Source organism: Hevea brasiliensis, chromosome 4, assembly GCF_030052815.1.
Source record: "Hevea brasiliensis isolate MT/VB/25A 57/8 chromosome 4, ASM3005281v1, whole genome shotgun sequence".
NCBI lineage: Eukaryota > Viridiplantae > Streptophyta > Magnoliopsida > Malpighiales > Euphorbiaceae > Hevea > Hevea brasiliensis.
The window spans coordinates 2333504-2347229 of NC_079496.1; the positions used below are offsets into that span (position 1 = coordinate 2333504).

A 13726-nucleotide genomic window follows, 5' to 3' on the forward strand; every position below is an offset into this window, starting at 1 on the left:
CGCATCAGATAGACCCATAAAGGAGAACAAAGCGTTTTCTTTTAAGTTTTAAAAGTGTTTCATATTTAAAAATTGAATTTAAGATCACTAATTAAAAGAAAAGAAACTTCTATCATTTCATTTCACCCTTTGGAGGTTTAGTCCTTCCCTTATTTTAGTTGTAGCCTGAAACTCCTATAATAAAATTAATATATAAAATATGTTAATATATATGCACACACTTAGATGATAGCTCAAGCGATGCAGTGGAATATTTTCGTTTTATTTAATTAAATAAAATTATTTTAAATTTCTTAATAAAATAATATTTTGTTATTAATTAGATATATTTAGTATTAAAAAATAAAATATTAATTTAAAATAATTAGAACGTGACTAATCTGTAGAGTAGTTTAAATAATTAAGAATTAATAAATTTCATAATTATTAAATTAATTATTTTTTATTGCTTAAGTAATTATTGAAAAATTATATAAATAAATTAACAAATTAATCATTGTAAATTAAGTATTTACAAATTTTCAAAGTGCAAGAAAAATACAATAATGAGAAAACATACATTACAGGAAATGAAGTAAAAGTTTTTGTGAAAACAATAAAAAAGGAATTTTATTTATAAAAAAAATATCATATTTATTGCCATAAATGTTTCTTTTCTTGTTATTTTTTATGGGATAATGTAATTGTTAAACTCATTAATATTATTATAACAACAATCAAATATTTTTTAAAATATATGGAAACTAAAAGTTTGCATGAGACCATTTGGCATTCTTCCTCATAACCAATCCTCCCCTTCGAGAGTCATACGCCCCAATTCATTGTAGACCTATAGAGAAATTATGCATGATTAAATTTAAATAAAATTAATATTGATATTAATATTAATATGCACATATGTATAAAAACTAATTATAATCATAATTTTATAATAAATTAAAATTATGTAATTAAAGAATTAAAAAGAGTCGTGTAGACTTAAAGTTTTTTTTAACTATTGCTTGCAATTTCTCAATTCTCCTGTATAATACTTTGATGAATATGTACAGAACTATTTAGCATTACTATTGCATTTTGTTGTTGCTGTTTTAAATTTATTTTTCATAAAATTATTATTTTTAAAAAGTAGCTTATATATTTGGTAACAAAATTAAAAATTTACTGCTAAGTAAGCAAGTTATTTATTATGTATTTGGTAAAAATTATTATTTAAAATGCTATTATGACTAAAATGATCAAAAAGACCATTTATTAAAAAAATATACTATTTTAACTTTTTAATAATTAATAATTTATTTTTATACCTATTAAATTTCTTATTATTATATTTAATTTTATATTAAAATGTATTTAAACTTAAAATTGTTTAATTAGTAAAATAATAATAACTTACATCAATATAATAAATTAAATTTATTTACAAAATGTTTAATTAATATTTAATTATTTAGTTAAACAGTGTATATATATATATATATATATATATATTTTGCTCTTGTCGTGATCTTTCCTCTTCTGAATATGCCATTATACACTGTATCAAGAATCACTATATATATATATTGAAGTTGGGCTCATTCTACTTGATCTGATATACAAATTGTGTTCAAATATTACTAGTTACTTGTGCAGTTTCTTGGTTGGTTGGAATAGGATCAGTTCTGTAATTGAATTCTTGGTTAGCATTTGAATGTTTACCTTAATTTGAGTTGTCATACTTGGTTTCTACTCATTCGTCGGCTTCTAACCGCGTTGACAGTACAGCAGAATTCTACACGGATCTCGGAAAATGGAAATGGTTCAAAAAGGAAAAGTTTGCGGGGTTGAAATTTTTACTAGAAAATGAAAGCTGAAGAAAAATCAAATCAACAGATAAAAAAAAAATTTTTTTCTTCCTGTTTTCATATGCTATAAATAAAATTTGCTTTATTATTTTAAATCCCTTTTGAGAAGGATGTGAAGGGTAGAGCTATAGTCACTTGTGTTTCAGGAATTATTAGCAGAATTACCAATTGGTCCATGTAGATCTAAAACACTATATCCATGGTAGAATTCTTGAGTCATGATGGATTAGGTAAATCCTTTTATTTTTAAGGTGAATATATGTTAGTGAAATAAAACCTGATGACATTTTCCTGATGACTAAATACAGTTGTCTGCTAGTGTTAATTTAGTTAGTAACGATGTGATTCATTTTTTTATCAATCAGAGCTGAATTATATTGACAACTACTCCAAGATTATTTTTCATAAGCAAAGATAAGTATTTTTAATATAGAAGAAAGTTAACAAGGGGACAAAGATACTCCGTACACCTGTCCAGTTATAACTACCAAACCCTGCTGATGAAAATACTCCTTGAACATCAAGATTATTACTAATTGAGCTGGTGAGGCTAGCTAGATCTCTAAACATCGTAAGTCATTCCCACTTTGAGTAATTGCTTGCGAGGAATCAAGAAAACTTCATCTGGCTGCCTCACAAATCTAATTAACCAATTGTAGAGGTAGTCCACGGTCAATTTTTTAACCCAGGTAGACCCATTTGCAGCCATCACCTCACACTCACCCATCAAATAAACAAAACCATCTCTCAAAGCATTATCTACCAATGCCAATTCCCTTTGCCTGTCTTCCGCCCCGCTATCTTCCCCTATGAAGTCCTTCAACTGATTTGCTAGCAACTCCTCAAATGTCTTCTGATCCTTTCTCGAATCCTTGTATCCATATCTTACTATACATCTGAAAATCAACTCTCCAGGCTTTACTCGTCCGAACAAGAACCGTTCCTCAGCTGGAACCGTACTGATGGGCAGCGACTTGATTGAGATAAAGACAAGAACTTTATGCAACGCTTGGACATGCGACACATAATGAGTAAATATGGGAGATATGCCGTGAACAAGATGTGTATAGAATAAACCAAGACCTTCTACTCGATGGATCCTCTCATCAGAAACTATATCAGTAAGTGATTTCATTGCAATTTTATTTTCGAGCTCGTACATATACTTCTTCCTGTAGCCATAGTTCCATATGAACATAATGGAGACCACAGTGGAGGCAAATAGTAAAGGAATGTAACCTCCATCAACGAACTTGTATAATGTAGAGCTCAAAAATAACACTTCAATGAGACCGATGGTCAGGACATAGATGATTATGAGGATGATATTTGTTTTCCATATCATAACCATAACAAGGACAAGAAACATTGATGTAATCACAAAAACAAATGTTACAGCAATTCCTGCAAGAAAGCAGAAAAAGTGATTGATTGATCAATGCAGAGTTTGGAAAGAAGGTTGTGCTAAAATTATCATAACATAATCAAGTCCTTACCATATGCATTGCCAATCGTTAAAGTGTTTTTGAAGCCAAGAGTGACACCCACACAGGCTAACATCAAAAGAGTGTTGATCTCAGGCACATAAACTTGTCCTTCGTGTTCTGCAGATGTATGCACGACCTGAACTCGGGGGAAACACCCTAGAGCTACAGATTGTTGGATGATAGAGAAGGATGCAGAGATTAATGACTGACTAGCAATGATGGCGGCCAATACTGCCACAACAAACTGCGGCCAATACACTGGTTCTGCATCAATAAAAACTCGGAATAAGCACTGATATAAGTCATGTCTAGTAACAACATACTTACTCGGGATTGATTTATAGAAGGCATCAGTGACATCTTCGGTATTTTTACGGAGATAGGAACATTGGCCAATATAGGCTAACAAGACAGAGGGAACGAGTACAGCACAACTGCTTAATTGAATTGAGCGAATATTGAAGTGGCCCAAATCAGCAAACAAAGCTTCAGACCCTAATTTTGTTCAAGTGAAAAAGGAAATGTAAATTAGTATCTCATCATCAGTCCAAAGTGCATGAGACCACTATATGTAAGGATCTGTACCTGTGAGGCATAAAATGACACCTCCAATAGAAATCCAAGCTTTTTTCTTATTCCTCTGGAAATATTTGACAATGTACCATGGATTGACAGCCTTGATTACACCAGGCTCATACTTGATGAAGTTGAAAAGCCCAATAAATGCAATAAAAGCAAACCATAGCACTAGAATTGGAGCAAAAGTGTAGCCAACTTTATCAGTTCCAAACCTCTGAACTTGGAACAATAGAATCAAAATCACCACTGAAATCCACATGATTGCATCTTGTGAAAGGCTAGGAGCAGCCTCCCTAATACCTCCAACAGCAGATAATACTGCACCAAGAAATTGAAGCATAAAAATTTTTATTATTTTCAAAAAAGGGTGTGGATTTTTTAAAAAGATTTAGTTACCAGATATGCAGGGTGTCAGAATGCCATCTCCAAGGACCATGGACACTCCAATCATGGTTGTGAACAATAGAGAATACTTGATTATAAGGCTACTCTCAAGTGAATATTTGAGAGCCGAAGCCATCCTCGTACTGCGTTTTGGTAAATCCAACTTATAAGTAGACACTTCTCTATCTTCAGCCTGCTGGTTTGGTATCAAATTGACCTTGGCATGGCGACATATAAGAGAATAAAGTGCAAAGGTTCCTCCTGCAATGGATGAGGACTTAGAAACCATTTTTTTAATTCTATGGCTTTCCTACCCAAGAAATTGTTAATTAATAGAAGCTTGGGCTTACCTTCCCCATTATCATTTGCAGCCAAAACGATGAATACATACTTAATCAAGGAGATGATAATAATCGAGTAAATAATCAAAGAAAGCACTCCAAGGATATCCTCCTCGTTCTTTATCCCATCAGGAAAAATTCCAGGTAAAACGTACAATGGAGATGTACCTAAATCACCATAAACAACACCAATGCATTGAAACGCAAGCTTCCAGATTGTTCCCCAATCTGCCTTCTGCAAAGCCAACAAAAAAAGTCCCATTAATTCAATCCTAATCATAAATCAAACCCAAACAAGAAATTTTATTATATACCTGCCGAACAGCATTAGCGCTACCTTCATCTGCCTCCAAATCGAATAATCTTTGTTTAGATAGGCTTGTTCCATGTTCATATTGTTCTTGCACTTGTTGCTCTTCTGGTGATGGCCTTTCTTCTCCTAACTCCGCCATTAGAATACTCCTCTTGCCTCTATGGAAATGGTGCATAGACACAGAATGGATTCAGACATAGTTGATGTGAGTAATACAGAAAGTCGGGTTCTTAGTGTAATTTCTTGGTTGTTTCCTACAGTGTGCGCTTTGTAATTGCTAGTTGGATTCTTGGTAATTAAGTAGTAAAATTGTTACCTTAATTAAATTGTTATACGCGGTCGCTGCTTATCCGTTGGATTTGGACAGAGCCGACAGTACAGACGAATTACCATAAGAATTACATACTGAAAATTAAAATATATATATATATATAAGATCATGCAAATCACAATTATTAAATTCAGATTCAATGGATTAGTCGGATGAATGAATTAATAATAAATCATACTCTAAATCAGTCTTAATTTATAATTAAATTAAAGTGACTCGATCATTTTAATTAATTAATTAATTAATGAAAATTTTCTTTTAGTGTAAATAAAAAAAATTTAAACCTAAAACCTCAAAACAAAATATTTAAAATCCTTTCATTGTGTTGTTTTTGTTTGTTCTATAAAAAAAATAATTTATTTATAAAAAATATTTTTCTCATGAAAAAGGTTTCTTGAAATATATTTTTTTTAACATTTAACTTTCGTTTTTAGTCTTTATTTAACTCTAATTAAAATTTAGATTTAAAATTTTATAGTATTGATACCAAAAATTATTGATTTATCGTTTAGCTTTAATAATATAAATCAACTGGAAAAATATATTGAATTAAACCCATTATCCATACAATTAATTATAGTGTTATTTGTAGCTCAACACAAAGATTATAATTATTACAATAATTAATAAATTATTAGCATTGTAATAAATAAAATTTTAAATTAAATAATAATAAATTAAAATAATGATTAATCTAATAGTTCGTCCCACAGAAAGGTTCTTTCATCCATGAAATCAGTCAAGTCCATGAGGAAAAAAAGGCCAATGGTGAGAGAATAGATTTTAAAACTTAACTCAACTCAACTAAGCCTTTATCCCAAAAATTTGGGGTCGACTATATAGATTCGCTTTCTCCACTATAAACGATTTTGGGTTAAATCTTCAGAAATGTGTAATGCTTCTAGGTCATGTTGTACTACTCTCCTCCAAGTCAATTTAGGTCTACCCCTTTTTTTCTTTCTATTCTCTAACCCAATGTGCTCTACTTGTCTAACTGGAGCCTCCGTATGTCTACGCTTCACATGACCAAACTACCTCAATCTCCCTTCTCTCAACTTATCTTCAATTGGCACCACTCCTACCTTTTCTCTAATACTCTCATTACAGATTTTATCTAGTCTAGTATGGCCACTCATCTACCTTAACATTCTCATCTCTACAACTCTTATCTTAGATGCATACGACTCTTTCAGTGCCCAACACTTACTACCATATAACATAGCCGGTCGTATGGCTGTACGGTAAAATTTTCCTTTCAACTTATTGGGAATTTTATGATCACATAAAACTCCCGTGGCACGTCTCCACTTCAATCATCCGGCTTTAATCCTATGACTAACATCCTCCTCACATCCCCCATCTATTTGAAGGACTGAGCCTAGATATTTAAAGTGATTACTTTGGGACAGTACCACTCCATTCAAACTAACTCCTTCCCTATCACCAGTTTGGTCTTCACTGAACTTGCAATGCATGTATTCTGTCTTCGTTCTACTTAACTTAAAACCCTTTGACTCTAGAGCACTTCTCCAAAGCTCTAGCTTTCTATTGACTCCTTCTCGTTCTCATCTATCAGAACAATATCATCCGTAAACATCATGCACCAAGGAATACTCTCTTGTATATGTTTCGTCAATTCATCTAAAACTAATGTAAAAAGGTAAGGGCTTATGGCTGATCCATGGTGTAATCCAATTGAGATCGAAAAATCTCTTGTATCCTCTCCCACCGTAGGCACAATAGTAGTTGCTCCTTTATACATATCTTTTAACACTTGTATGTACCTAATAGATACCCTCTTTTGTTCTAACACATTCCATAAGACATCTCTTGGAACACTATCATAAGCCTTCTCCAAATCAATAAAAACCATGTGTAGATCTTTCTTCATATCTCTATATTTCTCCATCAAGCTTCTAATGAGAAAAATCGCTTCCATAGTTGAACGATCGGGCAAGAAACCAAATTGATTGAGAGAGATAGAAGTATCATGACGTAGTCGATGCTCCACAACTCTCTCCTACAACTTCATAGAATGGCTCATGAGTTTAATTCCCCTATAGTTTGAGCAACTCTATATGTCTCTCTTATTTTTAAAAATAGGTACTAAGATACTCCTCCTCCATTCATCAGGCATTTTCTTTGAGTTTAGAATCTTATTAAATAATTTAGTTAACCATGCCACTCCCATATCTCCCAAACACTTCCACACTTCAATTGGTATTTCATCGGGTCCACAGGCTTTACCCACTTTCATTCTCTTAAGTGCTTCCTTTACTTCTAAAGATCTAATCCTTCTAGTATAATTCACATTCTTTTCTATTGTTCTATAATCTATATTCATGCTATTACCATTTTGACTATTATTAAAGAGATCATTAAAATAATTTCTCCATCTTTCTTTAGTGTCCTCATCTTTCACCAACACTTTTCCTTCTTTATCCTTAATGCACCTGACTTGATTGAGATCTTAACATTTCCTTTCTCTCCTCCTTGCTAATCTATAAATATCTTTCCCCCCTTCTTTAGTTTCAAGTTTCTCATATAACTTTTTAAATGCCTGTGCTCTTGCTTGACTAACTGCCTTTTTTGCCTCTTTCTTTGCTATCTTGTATTGTTCATATGCCTCATTATTATCACATTTAGGTAATTTCTTATACCATTCCCTTTTTCTCTTCACTACCTTTTGTACTTCCTCATTCCACCACCATCTCTCTTTTGAGGGTGGTCTATGTCCTTTAGACTCTCCAAGTACTTTTCTAGCTACTTCTCTAATTTTTGATGCCATTTGTATCCACATATTATTGGCCTCCATATCCAGCTTCCATACTTCGGACTCGAAAAGCTCATTTTTGAACTTCACTTGCTTTACTCCTTTGAACTCCCACCACTTTGTTCGAGCTATTTCTTCTGACCTTACTTGACTTGTTCCTAAACTTGACATCCACGACCACCAACTGATGTTGACTTGTTAAAACCTCTCCTGGAATGACCTTACAATCCTTGCATAGAGCTCTATTTGTCTTCCTGGTTAAGAGGAAGTCGATTTGGCTTCTATGTTGCCTACTTTTGAAAGTCACTAAATGTGACTCTCTTTTTATAAAGTAGGTATTTGCAAGTATTAGGTCGTATGCCATAGCAAAATCCAGAATGCTTTTCCTTCCTCATTTCGACTTCCAAAACCAAAACCTCTATGAACATTCTCATAACCTTATCTATCTCCTCCTACATGTCCATTCAAATCTCCACCAATGAAAACATTCTCTTCATTCGGTATGCTTTGCATTAAATCATCCATATCTTCCTAAAACTTTTGTTTACTCTCACTGTCTAATCCTATTTATGGGGCATAAGCACTAACTATATTTATTGTTTCTCCTTCTAGTACTAGCTTTACTAGTATAATTCTATCTCCTACTCTTTTCACAGCTATTACTGCGTCTTTCAATGTCTTGTTTATGATTATGCCCACTCCGTTCTTATTTCTCTCATTTCCGGTAAACTACAGTTTGTATCCTGAATTCCCCACTTCCTTACTTTTCTCTCCTACCCATTTAGTCTCCTGAATGCAAGCAATATTCACCCTTCTCATTTCCAAGGTATCCATAAGCTCCATTAATTTTCCTGTAAGTGATCCAACATTCCAAGTACCAACCCTAATCCTCCTCCTAACCTGCTCCTTCCTAATTGGTCTCTTTCTATGATATCTTCTACTATTTTCTATATCTATCTTGTATTCTATTTCACTATCTGTTCTACTATCTGTCCTATGGACTAACTTCTTTACCACACCCGTCCATGATGTGGGAACCCTTGCTCACTTAACACCACACTCAGGTGCCGGCATGGCGCATCGCTTTCGGTGAACGCCCTACACCCTTGCATATTTCTCACTACACTCGGGCTCTGATGTAGCGCGTCGTTAGTAGAGGATGCCCCAATGTTTATATCATTGGAATCCATATCATAAGGTGTAACGAAATTTTTATGCTAGTTATCACCTACCGCAACCCTCCTCCTTTATCCGGGCTTGGGACCGGCTAAGCGCAAACTACTTAGGCGGAGTTAGAGAATAGATTTTAATACCAAAAATATCCTCATCCCTAACTTCTCCCTCTCATCTCTCTCATTTTCGTTCTGCGTTGGTGTTCCAGAAACCCAATCTATAGAACCCACTAGACCCAGCTCACTATTTCATACCATCAGTCACCTACACATGGTTTTTCTCCACTTGCGTGGTACCATCACACCATTCTCTCCTCAGACCTCACTTCCAAAAAACAATAAACCCATCTTGCGATAGACCCACGACAAACCCATCTCAATAACTCACCTCTATGATAGACCCATCTTACAAGCCCTCACTTCGCGACAAACACTAGAGTCTCCATCTACACTCGCGCACTACTATAACTGCTCACAGACCTTATTGTCGCTAATCTCTCCTCTCTTCATCCAGATCAGTCTCCAAATAGCCAAAACCTCACGAGCCTCATCTGTAAATAGAGCCAACCCCGTGAATATCAATCCCCAAGCACTACCATCCACCATGCAATTGAGTTGCCTCCAATGGGTCATCAAATTGCAACTTCAAAGCCAGAATATTTAGCTGTGACATTTGGTTTGTTCTTGGCAAGGAAGGTGTCACTGGTGGGAGCAATTACTTACATGGTGGGAGCAATTACTTACATGGTGGCAAGGAAAGTGTTATAGGCAGTGATGGGGTGGGTCGAGTACAAGGTGAATTACTTTGATTCCAAGATTTTTCGAAATCTGATCTCCACTTCTGTGAGGCAAGTCCTTGAATAGCCATTCAATTACTGGAGGGTTTACTTGGATGCTCTGTTGAGTCTTTGTGTTTACAGGGTTATTTACTTGAACAATGATTTAGTTGTGGTTGGCTTATGGTTTATATTTTACTAAGATATTTAATTATAGTTGATAGTGTTAATTTAAATAAAAAAATTATAATTGTTTTGGATAATGATTAATTTATTAAGAACAAATGTACAAATTTTTTTTATAGCCTACAAAGTCTTTTTTTTAATTTAATTAAAATCTTTTTAAAAATTTATATTCTTTTCAAGTTTTTTTTTTTTAAGTTAGGCTAGATTTCATTAATTGATAAAATAATAAAGGCCAATACATGTAAAGCTGATTAAAGCTTAGTCAGGCTCTTCACAGAGAGACACAAGAAGTAAAAGAAAACTCTACCCATCGCTTAAAAATGGAGCCCCAAAATTCAAAATAATCGACCTATGAGAAACAAGCTGGGTCTCATCTTCTTCGCAAAGTTTTGGAGCCCTAGACGTTACCATCTTCACAAGCGTAGTAGATAGCATTACCTTCTTTGCAAGTATAGCAGACAATTTAATGATGGGATCCATAGAACCCAAACTAGAGAAATCCTCGCACTAACAGATAAAAGGCAAACCGATTGTTGCAAGGGATTTTGCGGTCGCTTGAACGAACCCTCACCGAAGTGGGAAAGAGTGAGGAGTCGCCGCCTTAGTTTTGAGGGAAACTAAAGAAAACAATTTGTGAAAATAGATTGAAATGAAACCACTTCTAGGCAGAGATTCTAGGTTCGGGGTCCGTAAATGGGTGGGGAAGGTGTTAGGCACCCCACCTCGTCCCTTAATAAGGGTAAGTAGATTTAATTTTGCATTAGTTAGGAGGGCTTGAATGGACATGTTAATCCTTTTGACTAAAGGAACGTTTGATTTTTCACTAAATTTGGATCACCCAGATACATAAGTAAATGAGACAACCTTAGTGAGTTACTGTTGTATGTTAATTTTATTTGAGAGGAATATTTTATTAAAATTTAATTTAAGAATCGGATAAGAACTCTACTCCGAACTCTTTAATATTTATTAAAATTCTGAGTTGAGACCGGATAAGAACTCTCCTCCGATCTCTATTTAATATTTATTAAAATTTTGAGTTGAGACCGGATAAGAACTCTCTTCCGATCTCTATTAAGTATTTATTTTAAATTTTGAGTTGAGACCGGATAAGAACTCTCTTCCAATCTCTATTGAGTATTTATTTAAAATTTTGAGTTGAGACCGGATAAGAACTCTCCTCCGATCTCTATTAAGTATTTATTTTAAAATTTTGAGTTGAGACCGGATAAGAACTCTCCTCCGATCTCTATTAAGTATTTATTTTAGAATTTTGAGTTGAGACCGGATAAGAACTCTCCTCCGATCTCTTTTAAATTAACAGGAACCTGAATGGGATCTTTCCGATCTCCCGAATTTTAATTTCAGCTACATGTCATAGGGACCTATAGCTAAGGATTCTGGCGTTCAAAGGTGCTGGGGATAAGGCTTCTTTTAACTAATTGGTATTCTGTGACTAAATAAGGGAAGACGGACTGAATTTTGCTGACCTCCCCTAAGGTCATTTTACCAGTATCCTATCTGTACCCTTTTATTTATCTGGGTTTTGATTTTTATTCCGCCTTATGGCATTATGTTGGATCGCTTCCCATGTCAGCCTAGTGATCCAATTTGGCTATTTCCCTGACGTGTTATTTAGACCCTCTTTTTTCAAAGAGACACTTTAAACACAGTTACCTACATTTTGTCTAGCTGCTTTTATGTAACTCGGGGCTAGATGACTTGTGTTCAGAAATAATAAAGATTAACGAAAGTGTGGGTTAGCCAACACGGGAGTAAACTAGAGCATATCTTTCCTTTGTATTTTTAGCGTGACATGAACTTAAAGAAAACAATCGGCATAAGAAAAAGAACAAAGGAAATACGTGAAATGAGAACTAGACTTAATAAAATGACAATATTAACACTGACCTGTAGGGAGTCGAGTCTATTGAACTTAACTACAGAATCGCAAAAGGTAGCAAGATTGCAGGTTGGCAGCCAGAGGACTATGATTTGCCTCGAAATGAAGTACTCTTTGTTAAAATGTAAACAGGTCAAAATAACCAAGCTTGAGTGGAGTTGAGCTTAGACAATGTGAATGGAAACAAAGACAGAAAGTGAGAGTGCCACAGGATAATGAACGAACTGAAAATGAAAAATTTCAGTATTCAAGAATCTCTTTTGCAAGAAAACACTTCAGAAAACTAGTTTCAAAAGTTTTTTCTATGAAAACTCCAAAAAAAAATAGCAGAGTAACAAACTGAATTAAGTTTCAGAGCTATTCTACTATAGTTACTGCCTCTTGTCTATATATTTTTTTTTCGTCCTTTTGAACAGTTTTCAGGCAGGTATTTATAGGAATCGGGTGCTCCCCATGAAGGGTCAGGATTTATTTTGAGGGAGATGGAGGGTTTGGATTTTGAAGGACATGATCGGATGCTTGAGAATTAAAGAGAACCAAAATGAACGGCTGAGATTATTCTTCAGAATATTCGTCCTTTTCTTCTTTCAATCGGACGGTCTCAAATCCTCGTGTCAGGAGTGATCTGAGGGCTAAGAGCGAAAGACGCTGGTCTTGTCGTCTTGTCTCTTGATCCAAGGGTCCCGGGTTTGTCCTTACAAGTGAGATCAACGGTGGAGATTGGGATGTATAGGACTATCATGACATACCCTGGCACCTGTCAGCATTGCGGGCGATTCTTAGGCGTGCGGTGGAGATCTCGTCTGCCACGCTTTAACTACCTCGGCTCTGATTCTGACGACGGTTATTTGGGATTTGTCTTATTCTTTTTGCCTTCCGATCCCTCCCACGCTCCTATTCCGATCTCTCATGCTGATCTCCCATCTTCCGATCTCTATTATTCCGATCCCTAGAGATCGCCCAAATGATGTAATCCGATCTCTTGGAAATAAAAGTCAATTATCATCTTATTATTATTGCATTGATTATTTTTCGATCTCTGATGTGTTTATCCGATCTGGTTCCCAATTGAACAACCCTTAACTGATCCGTAATTCGAAACATTTATCTTAATATGCCGATCTCTAATTAGCCGTTCTCTTTATGGAATTTGAGAGACGTGTCAGAACAGCTGGCGAATCCCGTTAACCGATGCATTGCCTGGGATATCGTGAGCATTAAATGCTCGGACGAGTATAAATAGGGGTAGGGGTTAGCCAGTTTCTTACTTATGCCATTTTCTGTTTCTCGCAAGCAATTCCAAAACTCTCCCGATTTTCAAGCTCTTCCGACTCCGTTCAAGCTCCGGTAAGGGTTTTAATCCTTCTTTTAGCTTTAAGTTCTTTGTTTTCCTTAAAAATGAGCGGCACCGAAGGTCAGAGAGCGGCAAGCCCACCTTCCGTCCATGTTTCATGGTCGTCTGATGAAGAAGAGGTGGTCGGGCCGAGCGCACAACCAGAACCTCTTAGGGTCTCCGTTCCAGCTCGGGGGCGGATCGCACCATCAAGGCATGCACCTCCTTCGGGGAGGGAGAATCTTCCTATGGACGAGCTGCCGTCGATCTTGCAAGAATCCGATCTGCAATCGTTTAGCCAGGA

At 35.2% G+C, this 13726-nt stretch overlaps 1 protein-coding gene across 2 annotated transcripts; it reads right to left on the reverse strand.

Annotated features, from left to right (window-relative positions):
- Positions 1 to 2239: 2239 nt before the first annotated feature.
- LOC131179116 (potassium transporter 5-like) lies at positions 2240 to 5152 on the reverse strand. 2 transcript variants are annotated; one of them, XM_058144981.1, is made up of 7 exons: positions 4950 to 5150; positions 4645 to 4870; positions 4307 to 4555; positions 3917 to 4228; positions 3659 to 3826; positions 3341 to 3595; positions 2240 to 3248 (listed from the first exon to the last, which is right to left on the reverse strand). In XM_058144981.1, the coding sequence occupies exons 1-7, from the start codon at positions 5121 to 5123 to the stop codon at positions 2407 to 2409; spliced, it is 2226 nt and encodes a 741-aa protein (XP_058000964.1). In that variant the 5' UTR covers positions 5124 to 5150; the 3' UTR covers positions 2240 to 2406. The 2 variants fall into 2 exon arrangements, with proteins under 2 accessions (XP_058000964.1, XP_058000963.1); XM_058144980.1 differs by having other exon boundaries at positions 3341 to 3826; positions 4950 to 5152.
- Between the last annotated feature and the right edge of the window lie 8574 nt (positions 5153 to 13726).